The sequence below is a fragment of the Perognathus longimembris genome, chromosome 2 (genome assembly GCF_023159225.1).
Source record: "Perognathus longimembris pacificus isolate PPM17 chromosome 2, ASM2315922v1, whole genome shotgun sequence".
Lineage (NCBI taxonomy): Eukaryota > Metazoa > Chordata > Mammalia > Rodentia > Heteromyidae > Perognathus > Perognathus longimembris.
In genome coordinates, this window is record NC_063162.1 from 20,942,302 (window position 1) to 20,962,840 (window position 20,539).

The 20,539-nt window shown below is 55.2% G+C and overlaps 1 protein-coding gene across 1 annotated transcript; it reads right to left on the reverse strand.

Moving 5' to 3' along the window:
* Positions 1 to 3,634: 3,634 nt before the first annotated feature.
* On the reverse strand, positions 3,635 to 19,710 carry Trim8 (tripartite motif containing 8). Its single transcript, XM_048338344.1, has 6 exons — positions 17,256 to 19,710; positions 7,512 to 7,607; positions 6,812 to 7,045; positions 6,135 to 6,166; positions 5,900 to 6,015; positions 3,635 to 5,575 (listed from the first exon to the last, which is right to left on the reverse strand). Exons 1-6 carry the CDS (start codon positions 17,823 to 17,825, stop codon positions 4,968 to 4,970), a joined length of 1,656 nt encoding a protein of 551 aa, XP_048194301.1. The 5' UTR covers positions 17,826 to 19,710; the 3' UTR covers positions 3,635 to 4,967.
* Positions 19,711 to 20,539: the final 829 nt, after the last annotated feature.

Genomic DNA, 20,539 nt, shown 5'->3' on the forward strand with positions numbered 1-20,539 from the left:
CTGGTTAAGTGAAGGTAAGAGTCTCACAGACTTTCCTGCTTGGGTTGGCTTTGAACTGTGATCCTCAGATCTCAGCCTCCTGAGTAGCTAGGATTACAGGTGTTAGTCACCAGCACTTAGCCTGACAAGTAATTTTGAGATGTTGCCCATGCCACATCTGAGCACTATTGTGTAGCTGTACAGGTGTCCATATATTGCCCCCTTTGGCCTCTATTTATAAATAATGAAAATAACCTGTGCCCCAAAGCAGATGGGTTCCCTCCAAGAAAGACCCAATTACTGGGGCTGGGGATATGGCCTAGTGGCAAGAGAGCTTGCCTCGTATACATGAGGCCCTGGGTTCGATTCCCCAGCACCACATATACAGAAAGTGGCCAGAAGTGGCGCTGTGGCTCAAGTGGCAGAGTGCTAGCCTTGAGCAAAAAGGAAGCCAGGGACAGTGCTCAGGCCCTGAGTCCAAGGCCCAGGACTGGCAAAAAAAAAAAAAAAAAAAAAAAAGACCCAATTACTGAAGATCTAGTATAAGGGCAAGCCATAAATATCCCAGTTGCTTGAGTTATTAAGAGAAATTAACCACACAACAATTAAAGAAAACCAGTCTCCCATGGAGGAAACATTCAAAGACTCAGTGCAAAATGCTGGGCTAAGTCTATTGGCAGATCGCGTATCATAGATGTTGAGGACGAGGAAGACCAGGGAAGCAGCCGGGCTTCCCTCACTCTGTGTCTGTAAAGGCTCACATACATTGGAGAATGTGGTAGAGACTGGAGCCTGTCAGACTTCTACTAAAGGAACTTTCACTGTGGGAGGGATAGCTTGGGGCTCTAAGCTGTCAGTCTTGGTGGAGTTCCAGTAGAGACTGATGGACTCCGCCCTGCCCTGAAGGGGAAGAAAGGCTAGGGGTGGAGGTGGAAGGAAGGTAGTGTGCTGGGGAGAGAAACAAGCTGAGGAAGAAATGGATGTTCTTGGGACCCACCCCTTTCCTGGAAGGACTTTATCCCTCTCAACCCCTCAACCCTAGCTGCCTCTAAGCTACACCCTGATCGCTGTTCCATTTCCCTCAGCCTTCAAAGATGATTCTAGAACCTTAATTCTTGAAAAGCCTGAAATGCTAGTCCTTGTGCTGGTGTTTCTACAAGAGGGCAGGGACAATCTCAGGGTGCCTCAACTTTCTCTCTCTCTCTCTCTTTTGGCCCATTTAACTTAAAGAAACAGTGCTGGTATGGTGCAACAAATCTGTAATCCCAGCATTTAGGAAACTGAGGTAGGAGGACCATGAATTGGAAGTCAGCCTGGCTACAAAGCAGGAAGAGAGACAGACAGAGGAAAGATGAGAAAACTCAGTGCTCAAAAATCTAGAACCAGGATCCTAGGGTCAGGAAAGCACTGTTTCTACAGCATTCCCAAGGAAGGGTTCTGCAAAACCATACAGGAAGACTGATCCATACCAGAGGGGATAATGTGGCAAGGTCTGTTCAAGGGCACCCCGGCATCCGGATTCCACTTCCCCTCGCTCCCGATTCCCGGAAGCCTTTGTTTGTTTGCAGACAGCCCTCTAGGTAAGGGAGGGCGGCTTCCCGGACCCTCCCTCGGGGGTCTTCGGTCTTGGTGGCAATCCCCTAGGAGCTGGGTGAAGTTGTGAAGTGGCTAACTGCGGCGCCCCCACCCTCCGAAGGGGCAAAGGAAGGTCGGAGGCAGGGTGCGAACACGTCCTGTCGGAGTGGGTGTGTGTGAACCGGGTGTGTGTGTGGGGGGGGGGGCGGGGGAGAACCCAGAAGTTAAGTTGAAATATGGAGTCAGCCTGGAAAGAGAATGGAATGACTCTGTGGCGACGTGCTTCAGGATGCCCCACCCGTGCTCCCGCCCCTTAGGGTGTCCTTTGAAACTAGAGGGGAGCTCATCTGGGGTTTCCTAGGTCACATACCGGAGGGGGAAGGTCCGTCGGTGCCCCCCCACAGGCCACTCCCCCGCCCTGCACTGCTTCCCTGGCAGTTGCAGGGGGCACCGGGGCACTGCTGTCCCGACGCCCCGCCCCCCAGCTTTGCAGCTGTTCCCCAGCTGCCCAACCCCACCCCAAAGACAGCTGGGAGAGGGGAGGGAGGGGGCGGAGGGCCCCAGCTGCTCGGCCCCGCTGCGACTTGAAAGAGCCGCCAGGGGTGGCGGGGACTGGGGCCTCCCCACATCTGGGCCGCAGGAGCCGCCCTGGTCTGTGGGGGTGGGGAGACGTGGTGGTAGGCTCCACGCCCTTCCCAGAAAGGGGAGGCGTGGGGGGGGGGATGGTGGTGGAGGTGGGGGCCGCAGGGCACGCACCTGCGGGGACCTGAGCTCTAGAGATCCGGTGGAGGCCCCTCGGGCGCTTTCCTGAGTGGGCCTGTGTCCTGTGACGCCTCCAGCTCTTTCTGGGACTCCTCAGCCTTTGGGGAGGTGGGGTGACAGCTGCTCCTACAAAGCCAGGGACAGCTGGGGAGCCGGGACAGCTGGATGGAGTTAGCATCCCCCAGCTTTCCTGGCTGCCCAGCCTACAGCTGTGTGCCTGAGGGTGTCATTGTTTGGGGTGGGCTTCAAAGCTGGGGGGTGATGGGGCTCAAGCACACCCAACTCCTACCCTGTTCTCTCCTGTTGATAGGCCTGGAGAAAGGACCCCTCCCACCAGCTAACACAAAACTAGGCCAAGTAGGAAAGAAACCGGGCAGCTTCCTGTCTTGGCTTCTAACTCTTGGCATGGAGGATGTCCCAGGGCTCCCTAAAGAACTGGAGAGGGAAAGAGGCAGGAGCAGACGTGGGTGAAACATCCACTTCCCCACCAACGCCAGCCCAGGCCTCTACTCTCTGGAGCCTGTCATTTGCCCTCTCCCTTTTGCCCCAGTGGGGGTACATGGACTGATAAGAGGGCATCATTGTTATGCTGTGGGGGAGGAGGGAGATCAGTGAAGTTGAGGTCTGACTTCTCCCTGTAGGTCAGGAGGGAGACAAGAGGACTTCCATACTGGTCTGATCTGATCTTTTCCTGTCTAGGTCTCCATTTTTCTGAGTGGTGACCAGAGGTTGGCACAATTGAGATGGCTCTTAAGGAAATGAAACCACACTTCCTAGGCTTCTTGATTCCTTTCAGAAAAAGAGAGAAAACTTGGTCCCTGCAGAGACAGAACTTTCTACTAGTATAGGCTCACTTAAGATGGATGCATGTAAAACATGAGGTAACTCTGAGCTGAGAGACTTCAGGCCTGGCAGTGCACAGCTGTCAGCCCGGAACTTAGGGAGTTAAGGCTGGAGGATTGTGACTTTGAGGCCAGTCTGGGTAACACAGTGAGAATGTCACAAAAACAAGGATCAGGATCTCCACAGAAAGCCCCTCTAAGAACTCTGGCCAGTCCCTCTTGGCTGGGCTTCTCAGACCTCCCGAGGTACAGCAGAATCACCAGACTTAGGAATGCAAATTCCTTGGTGCTAAGATTCCTACAGAATCTAAACCGGGCCTCAGGAATCCAAGCTCCCAAGGCATACTTGAGTCTTAGAGAAACTGCCGCAGGGATGGGATAGAGTAACTTTTTCATCTTGCTACCCCCACCTCTACCCCTCTAGGACCAAGATCCCAAATCATCAAAGGAAGCACAGAACTAGGTGGCCTCTCCCCTTGGTTGGGGGGAGGCCCAGCTGCATTAAGTTCTGAAGGCTTAAAGTGCAGTTCGGCAGTGCCTGGCCACAGTATGTACTCAATATTTGTCACTGGAAAATAGGTAAACTTTAGAGGACTCACAGGTGTTTCTCCTTCATCTGTCCTAGCTAAAAGCACATTGGCAGAACCTCAAAGAGATATCAGGGGCCTGTGTAGCACAGGGCTGAGCCTGGGAGGCTTTCAATAAATATTTGTCAAATGAACCCAAGGTCAAGAGTAGATACAGTCAGCAAGTGCTCGAGGAACTGACATTCACAGGCCTGGATTAGTCCAGACTTGGGAGGGCGGAATCAAGGCAAAGAGGGCAGGAGTCTTTATCTTTAGAAGGCCCTTTCAATGCCCAAGGACCCCAGGCCCAAGTGTGGGGGTAAGAGGTGAGGCAGGGAGCGGGGCTGCGCCATCGTGTTTATTAGGTTGGATTTCGGTGTGTGCTCTAGACAGATTACAGAATAAATACCTGCGCCTTGAGAACAGGAAGTCCACAATTCATACAAAGTGCTCACTACAGAAGTTGCGGTGTCAAAATCCAGATGAGGATCCAACTTGGGGTCAGCCCCTCCTCCACCGACCTCAACAAGGGCTGTGCTATTGTTTTGTTTTTTTTACTTTATTATTTCTTTTATTTCTCTTAATTATTATTAATATTATTATTTGCTTTTGCTGTGGTCACTATCATTGGCAAAGTTCCTTTTCCCCTTTCCTGGACACAGGGGCTCTGGTGTTTGAACGGTTCCACTTTGAGGCTGAAGGTGCCAAAAGCTGCTTGAGAAGTGGCCTTTGAATCCCATCTGGGAAGATGGTGAAAAAGGAGGAGAAATCATCCTTGGTTTAAAACAAAAAATTAAGAACAAAAACAAAATCCCACAATCTATAGGTCATTCCTCACTCAATCAGTGATCAAACTGCCCGAGACAAAAATAAGAGGCACTGGACCTGCCTCCAGGGGCCAGGGAGGAAGGCTCCAGGGGAAACTGAGGCTCCTTCCAAGATGTGGAGGGGAGGGAGGGGAAAAAAAAATAAAGAGCTCTGTGCCTTTAGACAGACATTTTCCCAACTCAAGGGCCACCTGCAGCCCCTGTCCAGGCCAGCTCTGACTGTCACTCCCATATCCAGAGATTTAAAAAAAAAAAAAAAAAAGAAAAAGAAAAAACCCCAAACAAAACAAAATCTGAAAGGAAAAAGACTTGGGAGAATGGAGTGAGGAAGGGGGCAAGAGAGGAGGGGAGAAGGGCAGGTCTGTGGGTGCCGCCGGGGCTGGGGGGGATCCCCGGCCCCTGCCGCCCGCGTGGCGTTAGCTTGTCACGTAGTGTTTGGTGGATGGCTGCCCATACACCCTGTAGAAATCCTGGTGGCCAGGTTGCTGGGAGGCATCAAGCCAGTCTCTGACTGCCAAGCCAGGAAGGGACTGGGGGACGGAGGGTGCAGGCGGAAGCGGGTGTGAGTACTCCTGCGAGGGCACTGTCCAGGAAAAGTGGCCAGAGCGAGGATAGGGCTGGTGGCCACCATGGTTGGCCACGGAAGAACAGTAACAGTTGTCCACGGAGCAGACGAGAATCTTGCGGCCGCCATACTGAGGGAGCATGGGCTGCTGAGCCGCAGAGCCATTGGGGTACTGCGAGGGGGGGAACACAGGACTCGAGTGCACTGACTGGGTGCCACCTGGCAGGGCCACCAAGTGCTGCGTGGAGCTGCAGGGCCCCAGGGGCTGCCCAGACTGGCCCTCGCCGCTGGCAGGGCCGGGTGCCCCGTACTGGCTGCCCACAGGACCCGAGGTCGTCTCGAGGAACGTGGCCTCCGGGAAGGCCGTCGAGTGCTTGCGCTTTTCTGCCCCAGAGCCACTCATGCCGCAAGGGTACAGGGGGACGCTCTGCAGGAAGGGCACCGGCGTGTTGAAAGGGCCTGTGAAGAGTGTGGGGCAAAGTTGTCAAAGCTCCCGGCCCAAGTCACCCAGGTTTCTTCTCCCCTGGGACCTCATGCCCCTCTGGGACCAAAGATGTGACTCTTAGGACCGCTGGGAGTTAGAAGCTATGACTCCTGTGTCCCTGCTGAAGAAACGGAGGGCAAGGGAGGAGCTAATGCACCTCAACCAAGGCCCCGAGACTAGGGAGCAAAGCCATGGTATGAAGACAGGTCTATTGAACTAGGCCACAGGGCCTCTCGGGAAACTCTCTGGCATGGACCCCAGCTTAAGGGGCTCTTCGGGATGGCAGATGTCACCCTCACCTTCTAGCATCTTCCGAAGCTGCTTCTCCTTCTTGGCCACTTCATTCAGGAAGAGCTTGGAGTTCAAGTGGCCGATCTTAGGGGGAGAAAGGCTGCTGCCGGTGCAGGTCTGGGTCCTGGGGGAAGTGGACAGGGTGTCTGTGAGGAGGCCTCCCCAGCGAGCCCGCCCTCCCTCCCCAGACCTGGGCCTGCCTTCCCTCCTGTGTTTCCTGGAGTGCTGGGAACACCTGCTCACCTGTCCATTAGGATTTTCACAGACTTGGTATTCTGAAGGGAAAGAGAAGTCAGTCAGTGGAAAAGGCCAGACAGAAGTCGTCCCTGTCCACTCCCCCAGCAGGGCTGACCTTTGTGGACTCTTGAAGGACAGCATTTTTGCAAACAACAGCTACATTTATTGAGTTCCTGCTGTGTGGCCTGGGCCACTGTAAATGCTTCCTAGGAAGCCATTATTTCATTTGTAGAGCTAGCTGGGGTCCCTGGGGGTGGGGGAGGACCCTTGGCCATTTATCTGAAGTTGCTGGACCAGATGTAGCTTGGAATATTCTGGATTTTAAAAAAAAAAAGATATATAGTTCTAGTATAGTATCGTCCCAATGGGACAGCACAATCAAACCCACTAACACTTCTGTAGCAATGCATTTACATCTTCTTACCAAGTGAGATACTGTTCAACATCAGTTCTGGGCAATTTTTGCTGCTACAATCGTTGCTAAAATTTGTTTCTGCTGTCTTCAGAGATTTCTAAGTTTTGGAATAATTAAAAACAATAGTAAACTGGTATCATCAACCCTATGACTGCCCAAGGTCACAAAGCTAGGAAGAGCAGGTGGGTGGATTCAAACCCCTGCAGGCTGGTTTTAAGTGAAGGGGATGGATGTGGGCACACGAGGGGGACACAACTGTCAAGCTCACCTTCATGAAGCTGACATCCTCTGTCTTATCGAAAAGCAGCTGCAGAGAGCCGAGCAGCTTCTTGGCCTCTTGCATTCGCTCCCCAAGGTGCAGCGCCTGCGCCGCGTTCTCACTGCAGAACTTGGCCTGGGCCTTGTCCAGGACCTCCACTGTTTGCCGCAGGTCCTCGTCCAAGAGCTGGTGCAGCTTCTCATACTGCAGCCGCACCTCCTCCTTCAGCTGGCTCACCTTCTCCTGCGGGCAGTGATGAAAGGGTAGGCAGATAAACACTAGACCTAAGGCTGCTGCTGCTGGAGTCTAGGACTTTGAGCCCCCTGGCAAGTTTCCCACTGGCACCTCTGGGCTCTGTGCCAAACACCCCTCCACCTGATGGAGGACTCTGGCATAAAGCCACCTACAGCTAAGTGCCGGTAGCTCACTCCTATAATCCTAGCCACTCAGATCTGAGGATCAGGGTTCGAAGCCAGCCCAAGTAGCCACATCCAAAAGACTCTTATCTCCAATAAATTACCACCAGAGTGGTGCTGTGGCTTGAGGAGTAAAGCACTAGCCTTGAGCACAAAGAGGCTCAGGGACAGGCCCCAGGCTCCAAGTTCAAGCCCCAGGACTGGCAAAAATAAAAATAAACAAAGCCACCTACAGACATTCTCCTAAGGACCCACACCACCTTTACCCTCCACCCAGGCTCAGGCTCTGCTACCTCCACCAGGCGCTTGTCTGACTCGAGCTTGTACAGCTGGTCCTCGATGTCCTGCTCGCGCTCCTCCAGCCGGTCCTGTTGCTTCATCAGCATCTTCTGCAGGGACAGGGAGAGGAGAGGCATCAGCAGGGTTATTGCTCCAATCTTCCCAAGGATGGCCAGGCATCTCCTTTCCTCTACACGCAAATTCACTCTACAGGTCCTTTCACTCAGGTGGCCTGAAATCCGTCAGCAGCCAATATGATGTGTCTGGTCCTTATGCAACTCCAGGGCCTGCTCAAAATCACTGCGACACCCTCCAGTCAGGGGAAGCCCCAGTAGTTCCCCACATATTTATATTTATTTTTGTTGCTGGTCCTGGGGCTTAAATTCAGGACCTGGGTGCTCTACTACTTGAGTTACAGCTCTACTTCCAGCTTTTTGGTGGTTAGCTGGAGATAACAGTCTCGTACTATCATCCTGGCAATGCTATAGTTAATAGCGGTTAACAGGGCTGGGACTATGGCCCAGTGGTAGAGTGCTTGCCTCACATACATGAAGCCCTGGGTTCGATTCCTCAGCACCACATACATAGAAAAAGCCATAAGTGGCACTGTGTCTCAAGAGGTAGAGTGCTAGCCTTGAGCAAAAAAAAAGCCAGGGACAGTGCTCAGGCCCTGAGTTCAAGCCTCATGACCAACCCCCCCCCCCAAAAAAAAAGAAAGAAAAGAAATTGTTAACTACTGTTTTTTGTTTGTTTGATTTTGCTAGTTCTGGGGGGGCACTGTCACTGAGCTGTTGAGTTTTTCTTTTCTTTTTAATGGTATTAGGGTTTGAACTTAGCCTGGTGTTTGCTTACTGGGCTGGTGCTCTACCACTTGACCCATACCTGCAGTCTGGCATTTTTCTGGTTAATCAGAGATTGCCTCTCAGACTTTTCTGCCTAGGCTGGCTTCAAACCTCAATCTTCTGTATCTCAGCCTCCTCCTGAGGAGCTAGGCTTACAGGCATAATCCAACATCAGGATAAGGTCAAGTACTATTATGATTGTCATTTCACAGAAAACTGAGGCCCACAGAGCTTAAGTAATCTGTCCAAAGTCATACAACCATACCGACTCAGGGTTTGTCCTTATCTACCTACCAGTCGCGGCAGAGCACCACCTAGTAGGTGAGTATGCTGAGTTGCTGAGGATCAGATAATCTTCCTAGGTCACACAGGCCCTTGGGCAAGGGCAAAGCTCTCACCTCATGTTAGCCTTACAGTAGAGGGCAGCATGCCAACCACTCCCTCGCTCATAGGGCTGAGAGCTAGGCCTAGAATCCTGGCTATATTGTTCAGCTCAGCCTGGCCATGAGACCCAAGCAGAAAGAACACTCTAGGTTTCCTAAGACCTGAGGCCATCATCCTGGGGCAGGACCAAGCACTTAATCTCCCTTCTCTAAAACCCTTTCTCCCTCTTCACCAGACACACCTTGGCTAAAGAACCTCCAATGACTCCTTCCTTTCAAGTACTTCTTACCATGACAGGGAAGGCCATTTTGCACTTGCCTCTCAGTCCTTTAATATAAGGCAAAGTATAATGTGAGATCTTTGGCTAGGCCACAGGCCTGGGTGACCTTGGGAGGTTATTTGATTGCTGCCTTTCAGGGTACTCACCTCCAAGATGGCACTTCCCAGGGCAATTCAATTCCCACCATTCTGTTGATCTTTTTCTACAGTTCGCAGTGCCTCTTCTTGAAGAGATAACTCAGGAACTTTCTATAAGCCAGCATACTCTGGGTTTATGCAGGTCTCTCCCTGTTCTGAGTATGTGGTAAGGGCGTCATATTCTGCTTTCCCTCTATAGCCATACCCTCAAGTATGTTGGGCACCATTTACATGTGGCTGTTTCAATTGAAGTTAGTGAAAAATAAACCAGGCTTGGTAGCGCAGCATACCTATAATCCCAGCATTCCAGAGGGGAAGGCAGGAAGATTGAGAGTTGGATGCTAGCCAGGACTACATAGAGACCTTGTCTCAAACAGGCAAACTAAATTCAGCCTCAGTTCCTCAGTAGCTCTGGCCTCATTTCAAGTGCTCAATAGCTACATGTAGCAATTATTGGACACAAAATGTTGCCACCATAAACAAGAAAGTTCTTCCTTATCAAGCTCTATTTTAGAGCCTTCTTCCCACACTCTGGTGCTTGGAGCTATTTACTGAGCAACATCCCTACCCTCTATTCTGGTATCTTCTACTTGCCTCACAAAGTGTAATCTAATTCCTGGACAAGACTTAAGAACAGGATGGGGATGTGGCTTAGTGGTGGACTGCTTGCCTAGCACACACGAAGCTCTGGGTTTGATTCCTCAGTACCATATACACAGAAAAAGCTGGAAGTGGCACTGTGGCTCAAGTGGTAGAGTGCTAGCCTTGAGCAAAAGGTCAAGGACAGTGCCCAGGCCCTGAATTCAAGCCCCAGGACTGGCGAACATGCGCGCGCGCGCGCGCGCGCACACACACACACACACACACACACACACACACACACACACACACACACACACGACAAGGCTTTAACCAGTTACGGAGGAACATGCCTGTAATTCCAACACTCAGGAAGTGGAGATAAGAAGATCACAAGTTTGAGGCCAACTTGGGCTACAACAGAGAGCTTTTAACTATTGTTTTTGTGTGTGTGTGTGTGTGTGTGTGTGTGTGTGTGTGTTTAAACACCAGGGGTCTGTAATCCTAGCTACTTAGGAGACTGAGATCTGAGGATCTGTTTGATTTCCAAATAATTGTCCGCCCCCCTCCAAGGAAAAAAAGCCAGAAGTAGAGCTCTGGCTCAAGCGGTAGAGCATTAGCCTTGAGCAAAAGAAGCTCAGGAACAAAACCCAGGCCACAAAGACCAGCACAAACAAATAAATCAATAAATACACCTCTCCCCACCCCCACTGCCAAGAGCAGGACTTTGCTGCTGTTGTCTTTCTCCACCTCCCTTTATAGTTAAGACCTTACTGGCCTGATTGTACAATTGCTATAAAACATATTCACTGAATAAACCCAGGGGTTTTGCACATAAATTAAGTTTGCAAAGCAGCTCTGCATAATTGCAGACACATACTGAAAGTAAGCACGGGTTCTTTCTGCTCAGTGTGGGCCTCAAAGTGACGCTGAATTTGGCCTTATGACCTCTGCTCCCAGCAATGCCCAACTGACTTCCTTTTTTTTTTGGCCAGTCCTGGGGCTTGGACTCAGGGCCTGAGCACTGTCCCTGGCTTCTTTTTGCTCAAGGCTAGCACTCTACCACTTGAGTCACTCACCACTTCTGGCTTTTTCTACGTATGTGGTGCTGAGGAATCGAACCCAGGGCTTCATGTATGAGGCAAGCACTCTACCACTAGGCCATTTTCCCAGCCCCTCAACTGACTTCCCAAAGACAAGATACTAACATTGTTTTCCTCACTATCCAAACCATTTTACTTATGTGGAAGCCAAGACCAGCACGAGACTTTAGACAGGCCTGTTTTGTGTTTGTAGCTCTCCCAGCAACAAAGAACCAGGATGCTGGCGTGCAAGGAGGTAGGATGTTATAAGGTGAAGTTGGGGTGCTCCTTTAGGTTGCAAGACTTTTCACTGACCCAGGAGATTTTGCCCCGGCATCCACCCCAGTTCAACACATAGAGATCTGCGTGTTGGCCTGAAGGACAGGTCAATAATAAATCTGATTGTGCGGGGGCAGGAAAAAAGGGGTGCCCACATCCATGCAGCAGCACACATACACTTGGCTCTCAGCAATGCCCCTGTTTCCTTTCACCTCTACCTAGCCCACTGCATAGTGACCGGTGAAGGCCTCAGCCAGTAGAGGCCGTGTGGAGGAACTTGAGGCCTTCCTGCCTTCCTTGTGATAAATGGCCCTCAAACTCTTGCCAGCCCCACACCTGGGACAAGGCTGCCTCCCACGTGCAGCTCAGAGTCCTGGACATCTGAAGGCCCAAGCCACCACTCACTCCATGAGTCTTACACCCCAGTCTGCCTTCTCAAGGACTTCTGGATGACCAACCAAGCCCATCAGGAACAGATTAGGGGCGCATCAGGATGAGTCCCAGGTGAGGGAGGAAAGATCCAGCCCCAGGTTCCCAGTCTAGCTTCCCTCAATGGCCCAGAATGAGGCTGTCAGCTCCCATCCTATTGGCCGCAGGGAGCCCCTCCCCCAACCATGTCCGAAGCCCTCCAGTTCACAGCTGATCCCACAGCCCCTTTCCTCCTCATCTAGGCACTGGGGGCTCCATCCAGTGTCCTTCCCACCTCGCCAGAAGGGAAGGGAGTGAAGCTTCCACAGGTCTAGCAGAGGCAGTGGCAACACTCCCTGGCAGGGGGCTCAACTTCCACCCCACCTCAGGCCATGGGCTCCTAACTGAGGCAGAGGTTGAGGGAGGAAGGAGCTAGCCAGAGGTGGCTGCAAGCCAGATGGGGTTGGGAGGGCCCCCGCTGGGCAATTTGGCCTTTCCACCTCCTTCAAGGCCAAGTGATCTTAATCCTGCTTATAGACCCTGGGAGGAGTTTATTTCTCCACTTCAAACACCAGGAGGAAGGAAGGTTGTCCACCTGCTACCCGGGCCCAGTTCTACATAGAACCAAATCAAGTTGGGAGACACTGGAGGACCTGTGCCCCTCCCCACCCCCAGCAGCCTCCCTAGGGAGTCACATTTCCCACGGGGGAGGAAAAGGCTGCAGCTGAGGTGGGCAGAGCTCACAGTGTGGTCACAGCAAAGCCTCCTCACAGTGGCATGGGGGGAAGCTCCACAAACTGCTCCCAGCCCGCCATGAGCCACCTGGACCGTGGCAGGTGTGTGGGGGCTGGAGCCACCAGACCTCCAAAGGAAGAAGGGCAATGGGGGGCCTGCTCCGCCCCGCCCCCCAGCCCCTGCCTCTTAAGGCCTTGGGCCTTCTGGGCCTTGCTCGTTGGCCTTCCGGCACACCAGTGGTTAGCCTAGGCAGGGCCGGGAATCCTGCTCCTGACTTGTCCTTGATGGTCTCTGCTTTGAGCCTACTCTCTTGCAGTCCAGTACAACCTGAAAGGAGGGAGTATGGCGTTTCTGGAACCCAACTAGCCAGGCCCCCACTTGCATTTTGCTGCTAGACTAAACTGGGCAGTAGTAGGGTGAGGCATAGGGACTATGGGTTGTATAAAAGTTAATAAATAATAATAAGAAAAGCCTCAAGTTAACCTTGAAGGGAAGCAAGGGGGGGGGTGACCAGCAAGAGGCAGGGCCTAAGTTTGAAGGCCAAGTTGAGGATGGCGCCAGCAGCTCCGGTGGTGATGGGAGAGAAAAGCCAGGCTGCTGGCACAGAGCAGCTCAGGTCTTGCTCAGCCTTTCATGCCAGTTAGAACTCAAGCTCTGGCCCCCTGTTCAGAGCTGCTCCAATCCCAACTTTCTCTCTAGCTCTAGCCCTCCCTCTCCCCCTTCACCTCAGCCCTTGCCCCAGGAGCACATTCCTGACTCCAAGTACTCTCCCCAAAGTGCCCCCCTTTCCTGCCTTTCTGACTACCAGGTGAACTCTAGGCTGGAAAAACCAGATCCAGGAAAGAAGGGGTGACACGACAGAAGTCAGGGCGAGGAGAACAGGCAGGCACCTCGAAGGCAAGCAGGCCAGCCCGGCAGGCCGAGGCTTCCCAGCTGCAGAGTGGAATTAGCTTTTGCCATGCAGAGAGCAGCGCTCTGGGGCAGCAGAACAAAGAGGCGAGAGAGAAAGCCCCCCTTTGTCTGGGTCTGAATGCCAGGCCAGCCGAGGATGAAGGCTTTCCCAGAGCCAAGGATGAGGCCAGCCAGCTCAGCCCAGGGCAGGGGCCCAAACCAGGCATCCTATGCCCACCCAGGCTGTTCCTTCCCCCACATCTCTGCAGGATCCACTGGCAGCCAAACAGCTGACCCTAAGGTGACTCCCAGGTTTTCCTCCCTTCCCCAACACTCTCATCAGGTAAGAAAGTCGCATGTCCCCCATCACCTGAGCAAGTAGTCGGACAGTACAGAGTGCACGGGCAACTTGATCGGGAAGGGATAGAACCAGCATGGCACAGACAGCCTACAAACATGTGTTCTAGCTCTTTCTCTCACACACACTTTCCTAACCACAGTCATACATGAAACACCTATGTAATTAAGCCAGTCACACATGGTCCTTCCCAAGAGATAACCATGTGAGATGTATATAGAACCCTCACCACACACACACACCACCTACAGACATGGATGCACAGGCGTTCAGAGCTGCAGAAGTAATCAATAGGGTGAGTGTGACAGTAGCCCCGCTGTGTCAGCAAGATCCTGGGGTAGAGGTGGGGGGCTGGGCCTTTGCCTGAGGCTCTTGTATCCCAGAGAGGAGGCCAAGCCAGCCCCCCAGCCCCCACCTCCACCTTCTGAGAAAACCCAGGATGGCCAAGGGCAGGCACCCTCAGAACACCTCTCTCTCTGCTGGCCTCCCAACCCAGTCTACTCTGGGTATGCACTGCCTGAGTCAGGATACAGCCCCAGCCTCTCTCCCCAGCCCACCCAGAGATAGACAGGCAAGGCACAGTGCTCCAGCCCCTCCAAGGGACCGTGTGAATCAGATGTCCACACTTCAGGCAGCTATGAACCCTATTGTGGCCCAAACAGTGTGTTCCCCTCCCCGGAGAACACCCTTTCTCAACTCTGCACCTGGGAAGATTCAAGGAGCAAGGCAACACTTCCAGTCTTGATATGGGTTCCGAGGGATGACAGATGCACACACACAACACACCCCTGCAAAGCCTTTTACACACATACCCAGGCCTTCTCTTGGGTCCTTCCCATGGTGAGGGAGGTCATGAGGGTGCTCCCAACTCCTACCAGCCCTGGTTAACTCAGATGGACCCTTCAGCCTACCTGGATGCCCCAAACCTGAGCCCTTAGCCCTGCCATACCCCCAAGGGAAAACACAGAGCAGAAGCATGTGACAAGAGAGTGATTTAAAGTCTATGTAGTGGGCATCTAGGCCTTGGGCAAAATGGTCAACACACTGATTTCCCTAAGGCAAAGTGGAGCCACAGCAACGTGACCTGCACAGGCTGAGTTCCCTTGTGCCTCAGGCTGGGTGAGGATCTGCTGGCCCTCCTGCTGCCTGCCCTCACCATGACAATGGTTCAAGGGCACAGTGGGTGCCTTGCAGCACCAGGGATAGGCTAATCTGGGTTTCCTCCTGTAGCCAACTGATCTGCCATCCCAACCAACCCCCTTCAGGGATGGCAGAAGAGACCATGTTTTAAGGCCTATGCTAGGTCTCTGCTCCTGCTCATATGTTCTAAGGAATTTTGTTACACTTACCATCAAAGGCCAATTAAGATAGATTCCCTCCAGCAAGGGAAAGGGGTTGAGACAAAGGTTTGGCCTGGGGCAGGGGGAAGAGGACAAGGTGGTTCTTTCCAGCTTGCCCTTGCCAAACCCTTTCCCCCAGGGCAGACCCCCATTCTTTCACAGGAAGTCAAACTTACATTTGAGTGACACTGGACTAGGACTTAAGAGTTTCCAACCCCTGGGACAACAGAAAGAATGGAGGTGTAAAAGCCTGAAGATGAGACTCAGTCTGCCAGGCCCAGATGCTGAGCACACAGAATTGCACATCTGGCCCTAATGCAGAAGCCACTATTTCTGAGCTTACCCATACCAGGCGCAAGCGCGCGGGCACACACACGCACACGCGCGCACACACACAGCTGCTGACAAAGTTCAGTGCTGCTTCCATCCAGTCTTCCAGTCTGGAGATCAGGGGCCTGCTGGCTCATTCCTAGGGAATGCTCTGCACACAGTGCCACCCAACACCTAGTGCTACAGGCAGAAGACAAGCCCATTTGAGGGCAAATACAGACACACATTATACCAAGTGAGGTATAATGAAGTTTTCTTCCCCACTCTATGACATCCTGGCACTCAGACCTTAGTTAACAGCAGGCCCCCTGGGCAGACACATCTGTTCAACACCCGCACCCTGGGTGCTGTCCCCTTCTGTTCCTTCCAGTCACACTGCCTTCTTTCACCTCTGCCCACATCCCACTGCCAATCCCAGGACACAGAAGCGGACAGCTCTCCTTTCTCCGGCCTCTGCTCTTCCCCAGCCTCCTCCCCTGCCATCTTTATTAATAGCAGCAGCTTCCCAATACTAGAGAAAGTGTGGGCTGTGCCTGCCCTCACTCTGGGGCAGAGGACAACAGGGTTCCAGAGGCTCCTCCACTTCCCCCAGGCTTTAGCCTTTTCCAACTCTTGAAGGGGTGAGGGAGTGGCTCCTTGCTCCACCCCCCACACTTCCTTTAAGAAACCAGAGGCCTCCCTGGCACAAAACCCCAGAGCTAGCCCATCAGATTGCAAACTAATTATACAGCAAATTTCGTTATCCCCGCCCTCAGCCTGCGGTGGCCCTCCTGCCTTTTGTTGGTTGTATATGTATGTTTTTTAATTGCTAAACAGTGACTCATTCCGACTGTTTCCCACCAGCACCACAGGAAACAGCCCCCATCTACCATCATGTCCGGCTCAGAGCTTCCTCATACCCCACAGGCCTCACAAGCCTCCAGGGGCCCCCACCCATAAACACTCCCAGCTCTCCTAAAGCCAACCTCGCCCCCATGATATCACACCCAAGCCCCAAGCTGGGGCTTCGAAAAGGCTCAGTCTCTGGCCAAGCCTAGTGACTCAACCCTGGGAGCCAGGAGACCGGGGAGGGACCTCGGAGGAGACCCCTCCACTGAAGGGGAAGGGAATTCGGCTCTGTCAAGCTCCCAAACCAAGCCCAGGGGCCTGAGGGGGAAGGCGGTTTTGACATTGGCCGCTGCTGCAGGGTGTATACAATGGGAGGGGGTGCGGTTCGGTAATCACCCAGCCGGCAGCCCAGGGGAGCCAGCTGCCTGAAACCAGATTTCAAGGCGGCTCAACCTTAAACCCACAGGATTCTTTTTCCGTCTTCCACCTCCCCTTCCCAAATGTGGGAGGGCTGTGTGAGAGGGCTGGGCTAGAAGGGAAGGGCCCAGGGTGAGGAAGACACATACTTTAAGGTTTGTTCATGCAGGCTCGGGCAACACACACACACACAAACACAGATGGCAGCTTCTCACACCCAGAGCGTCTGCACTGACTAATCCGCAGAGCTGACACTGTCCGGTGACTCCTCGGGCTGCCCAGGCCTGGTCCAGGGGGGATACTGGAGTTCTGCTCTCTCTCCGGAAGCTCCCCCCACCTCCAATGTGTTTCCAATAGAGCTTAAAACTAACATGGCTGCTTTTGTTTACTTCCTCATTGGTATGCCAGCATCATGGATCATGTCAGCTACAGCAGCGGCACCAGGACACTCATTACATAAACAGCAGCTGGAGAACCAGGGCCGGGTCACTGCTCTGGTGACTTCCCGTAGGGCTCACAGAAACAATGTTGGGGGAGGGAGCTGCGCAAAACAGAAAAGCAACCCCCAAACTCTACCTCCTGGCAACTCCTCCCGTCCCTCCCCCCACCCCGCCCGCCCGGCACACACCCCAGTTCCATAAAGGCCTCGAACACAGGTGCGGGAATGTATCGCAGCAGCGAACTGGGACCCCTCTTTCCAGGAGGTTGCCCCCAAACTTTCGGAGAAGAGTTTGGAGAAGGGGTCCTTCTAGCCTGATGTCACACTATTAAGCTTGGTAGGATGAATGGTTCCCCAGGCGAGAGGAAGTGTGTGTGTGTGTGCGTGTGTGTGTGCGTGTGCGCGCGCGCGCGTGTGCGAGGTACTTGCCCGGATCTCATTCCTCCGGATCTCCACGTCGCACACCGAGTGTCCCTGATGCGCACCGCTGTAGTAGCAGCAGTACTGGCACACGGCCACCTGCTCGGCCTCGCAGTGGTAGAGGCGGTAGGCGTTGTGCTGCGGGCAGCTCCAGGCCCGCACGTCGTCCGCCTCCACCAGGAGGTGCCCGCGGGCGGTGGAGGGCTGCTGCAGGTGCGTCTGCACGTGGGACTGGCAGCAGGGCGCCTCGCAGCGCAGGCAGACCTTCTGCGCGGGCAGCGGGGGGCCGCGGCGGCAGAACACGCAGTGCAGCGCCGCCGGCGGCTTCTCCACGTGCAGGGCGTTGAACTTCTCCACGATGTTGGTGAGCTTGAGGTTCTTCTCCAGCCCCGGCTTCTGGTTGTAGGCCTGGTTGCACTCGGGGCAGCGCACCAGGCCGCTGTCCTTGGCCCACGCCTCGCCAATGCAGCCCCGGCAAAAGTTGTGTTTGCACGGCAGCTGCACGGGCTCCACGAAGACGTGCAGGCAGATGGGGCAGATGAGCTCCTCCTCGAAGCAGTTCTTCCAATTCTCCGCCATGGCGGCTGCGGCCAGGGGGCCTGGGCAGGCCTCCCCAACTCCCCAACCCTGAGGGTCCGTCCGGTGCAGCTGTGGGCTCCCGGAGCCCGGAGCTCCGGCTCCCGGCGGCCCCGACAGTCGCTCAATCACCAGCGTCTTCCGCGTGCCCGCCCCCCGGAGGAAGGAGCCTCGGTCCCCGCGCCGCGCGCGCCGCCGCCGGCGTCTCCTCCTCCTCCCGAGCGCTTAGCGGGAGGCGGCGGACTGCGCCAGGGCCGTGGCTGGGGCACCGGCCCTGGAGGGGAGCGCTGGGCTCCAAATTCCATATAAGAGGCCGCTTCCCCCGTCGGTGCGGCTATGGCAGCTGCGGCCCACAGCCGGCGCTCGGCCCCGCGGCGGACATAGGGGCGCGCCCTGAGGCGGACGGCGCCCGGGAGCCGCACACTTCCTCTAACGACGGCCGGCCGCGGCGATCGTGGCTCCCGCCTGACTCGGTGACGCCGCGCCTCCCTCGCCTGGCCCAGGGCCGAGGTCCGAGGGGCCCGGGAAGCGAGTGGCGGCCGCCGCCGAGAGCTGCTACAGGCGGACGGGGCGGAGCGGGCGAGCCGGTGGTCTTCGGGCTGGGGCGCGGGCGGACCCCCACTGGCCGGCCGGGTGCGGGCTGCGGGGCGCGGGCGGGCCGACTCCGGGGCGCTGCGTGCGCGCTGGGGCAGTCATTCAGATGAAATTCCAGTCCCCGGCCAGAGACACCAGCCCGCCTCTGCCTTCCTCCTCCCTTCACAAATAGAAACGGAAGGGGGAGGGAGAGAAGTGGAAAAAAAAAAAAAAAAGCAACCAGAAAGGGAGGGAGGGAGGGAAGGAGAAGCCCCGTAGGTGCTCCGGCCTGACCCCCGCGTTGCTACTTCTGCGCTCCCCGGAGGACCCGCGGCGAGCCGGGCCGCCCCGAGCCGCGGCCAGACCCCACTCTCCGTCCCCGCGCTGGGCGGGCGCCGCGGCTCTGCCGAGGAAAACAAGGATTGATCAAACTAGAAAGGAATTTTTCTCAACTGCTAATGAACGGGAGGCTCGGCTCCCGGCCTCCCCTCCCCCCGCCGGCCCTCCCCCTCCGCCCCCTCCCCCCCACTTTCTTTTCTTCTCGGCCTCTGCTCCGGCCTGGGAGGCTCCGGGCTGCGGTCGGAGCCTGCCTGCGGCGGCGGGGCTGGGCCGAGCCGCCTCTTCACAGCCCAGCCATCTTGGGCTCCCGGCGGCCGCGGCCGGGGGGTCCGGGCGCGCGCACTCGAGGGTCCTGGAGCTGCTTTTTTTTTTTTTTTTTTTGGGTGGGATTTTTCCCCCCCCCTCAAAGGAGAGGGCTGGCGGCCTCCAGCAAATTAGAAGAGGGGGGAGAAAATGCCAAGTCCTGATTTCTCCCCACCTCTGCTCCACCCACCCTAGTCCTTTCCAAAAAAATAAAAAGATTAGAATTGGAAGAAGTCGGCTGAAAGGCGAGCGCCCGCGGCCCCTCCGGCTGCTGCCCAGGAGACGCGTCCGGGGCGGGCCCCGCACCCGTCGTTCCGTCCGGGAGTCCGTGTGTCCGCCTGCAGCTTCTCCAAGCGAAGGGAGGGCACTCCGGGCAGGGGCTCCGCAGAGGCCGTCGTTTCAGAGCTTTATCCACAGATCAAAAACAGAGGAGAGGAAAAAAAAAAAAAAAAAAAAAGGAAGAAACCACCCCCCAACCCAAACACTCATCACAGCCACCTTCAGCCATCTTGCGCGTATTATTTCAGGAATAATCTGTTTAATAAAAATAGCTGCGTCTCTAGCCTCTTTCCCCGCATCCTGGGGCCCGCCCCCTTTTAATAATAATCTCGATAATAAAAATGATCGGTGGGCCGGGCAGTTGGAGGCTGCCTTTTCCTGCCTGGGCTCCCTTTCCTCGCAGGAAGGGGTGAGGGGGGGCTCGCCCTGAGAGCCGGGGGGGGGGGGCGGTGTGTGTGCGTCCCGGCGCCCCACCGGCCTGCCCCGCAGCCGACGCAGGGAGGGAAGGGCACCCTCGCCGCAGCCGCAAACCAGGCGGGCGGGGACGAGGCCCGCGGGACCCACGGAGGGGCACACTGGGGTCCTCGGTGCCCCGCCGCGGCTCAATGTACAATGGGTTTCGCGCAGACTTCTAGTGTCAGGGTGGAGACCCGAGAGGGCAGGGGACTTCAGGGACCCGCGCTCGGGAACCTGGGTGGGTAGAGGCGAGCAGACGGGGGGGGGGGGTGGGGGGGGTTGTGTCCCCACATCAAGGCCCGTCCAGCTACTCGGGAAGGGGGCAGGGAGACCGGAGGGGAGGAGGTGAGGAGAAAGCGGCAGGCGGCGCCTTTAATCAGCACCCGCTGGTTCAGCCCACCGGGCACTGGCGAAATAAACGGGCGAGGGGGAGGGGAAGGGGGCGAGGCTTACTTTCCGGAAGTGCTGTTACAGCTGCTGAGGCGCCAGGCCCCGCCCTTTCCCCCCCCTTCTGGAATTGGGGGCTGTTCCGGAAGCTGCTTATCCCATTGGTCCCCACGCTGAGGCCCCGCCTTTTTAAGGGGTGGTAATACCGGGAGCCTCACGTGACTTGCACTAACTTCGCTACATTAAACATTGGGTGTGTGGCTGGGTGGGGGTTCCACGTATCTTAAAAGGGCGATGATGCCACTTCTTAGTGAGAATCATCTTCCTGGCCCTCATCACTGGTAGCTGCTTTTACTTGAGAGGGAAAGAAAAAAAAAGGG

Excerpts from the sequence above, each read along its gene's own strand:
- Trim8 (XM_048338344.1), bottom strand. The coding sequence starts at position 17,825 with ATGGCGGAGAATTGGAAGAACTGCTTCGAGGAGGAGCTCATCTGCCCC. Across the intron at positions 7,046-7,511 it reads CAGACAAGCGCCTGGTGGAG|GAGAAGGTGAGCCAGCTGAA; the intron begins GTAGCAGAGCCT and ends CACTGCCCGCAG. Across the intron at positions 6,016-6,134 it reads GTGAAAATCCTAATGGACAG|GACCCAGACCTGCACCGGCA; the intron begins GTGAGCAGGTGT and ends CACTTCCCCCAG.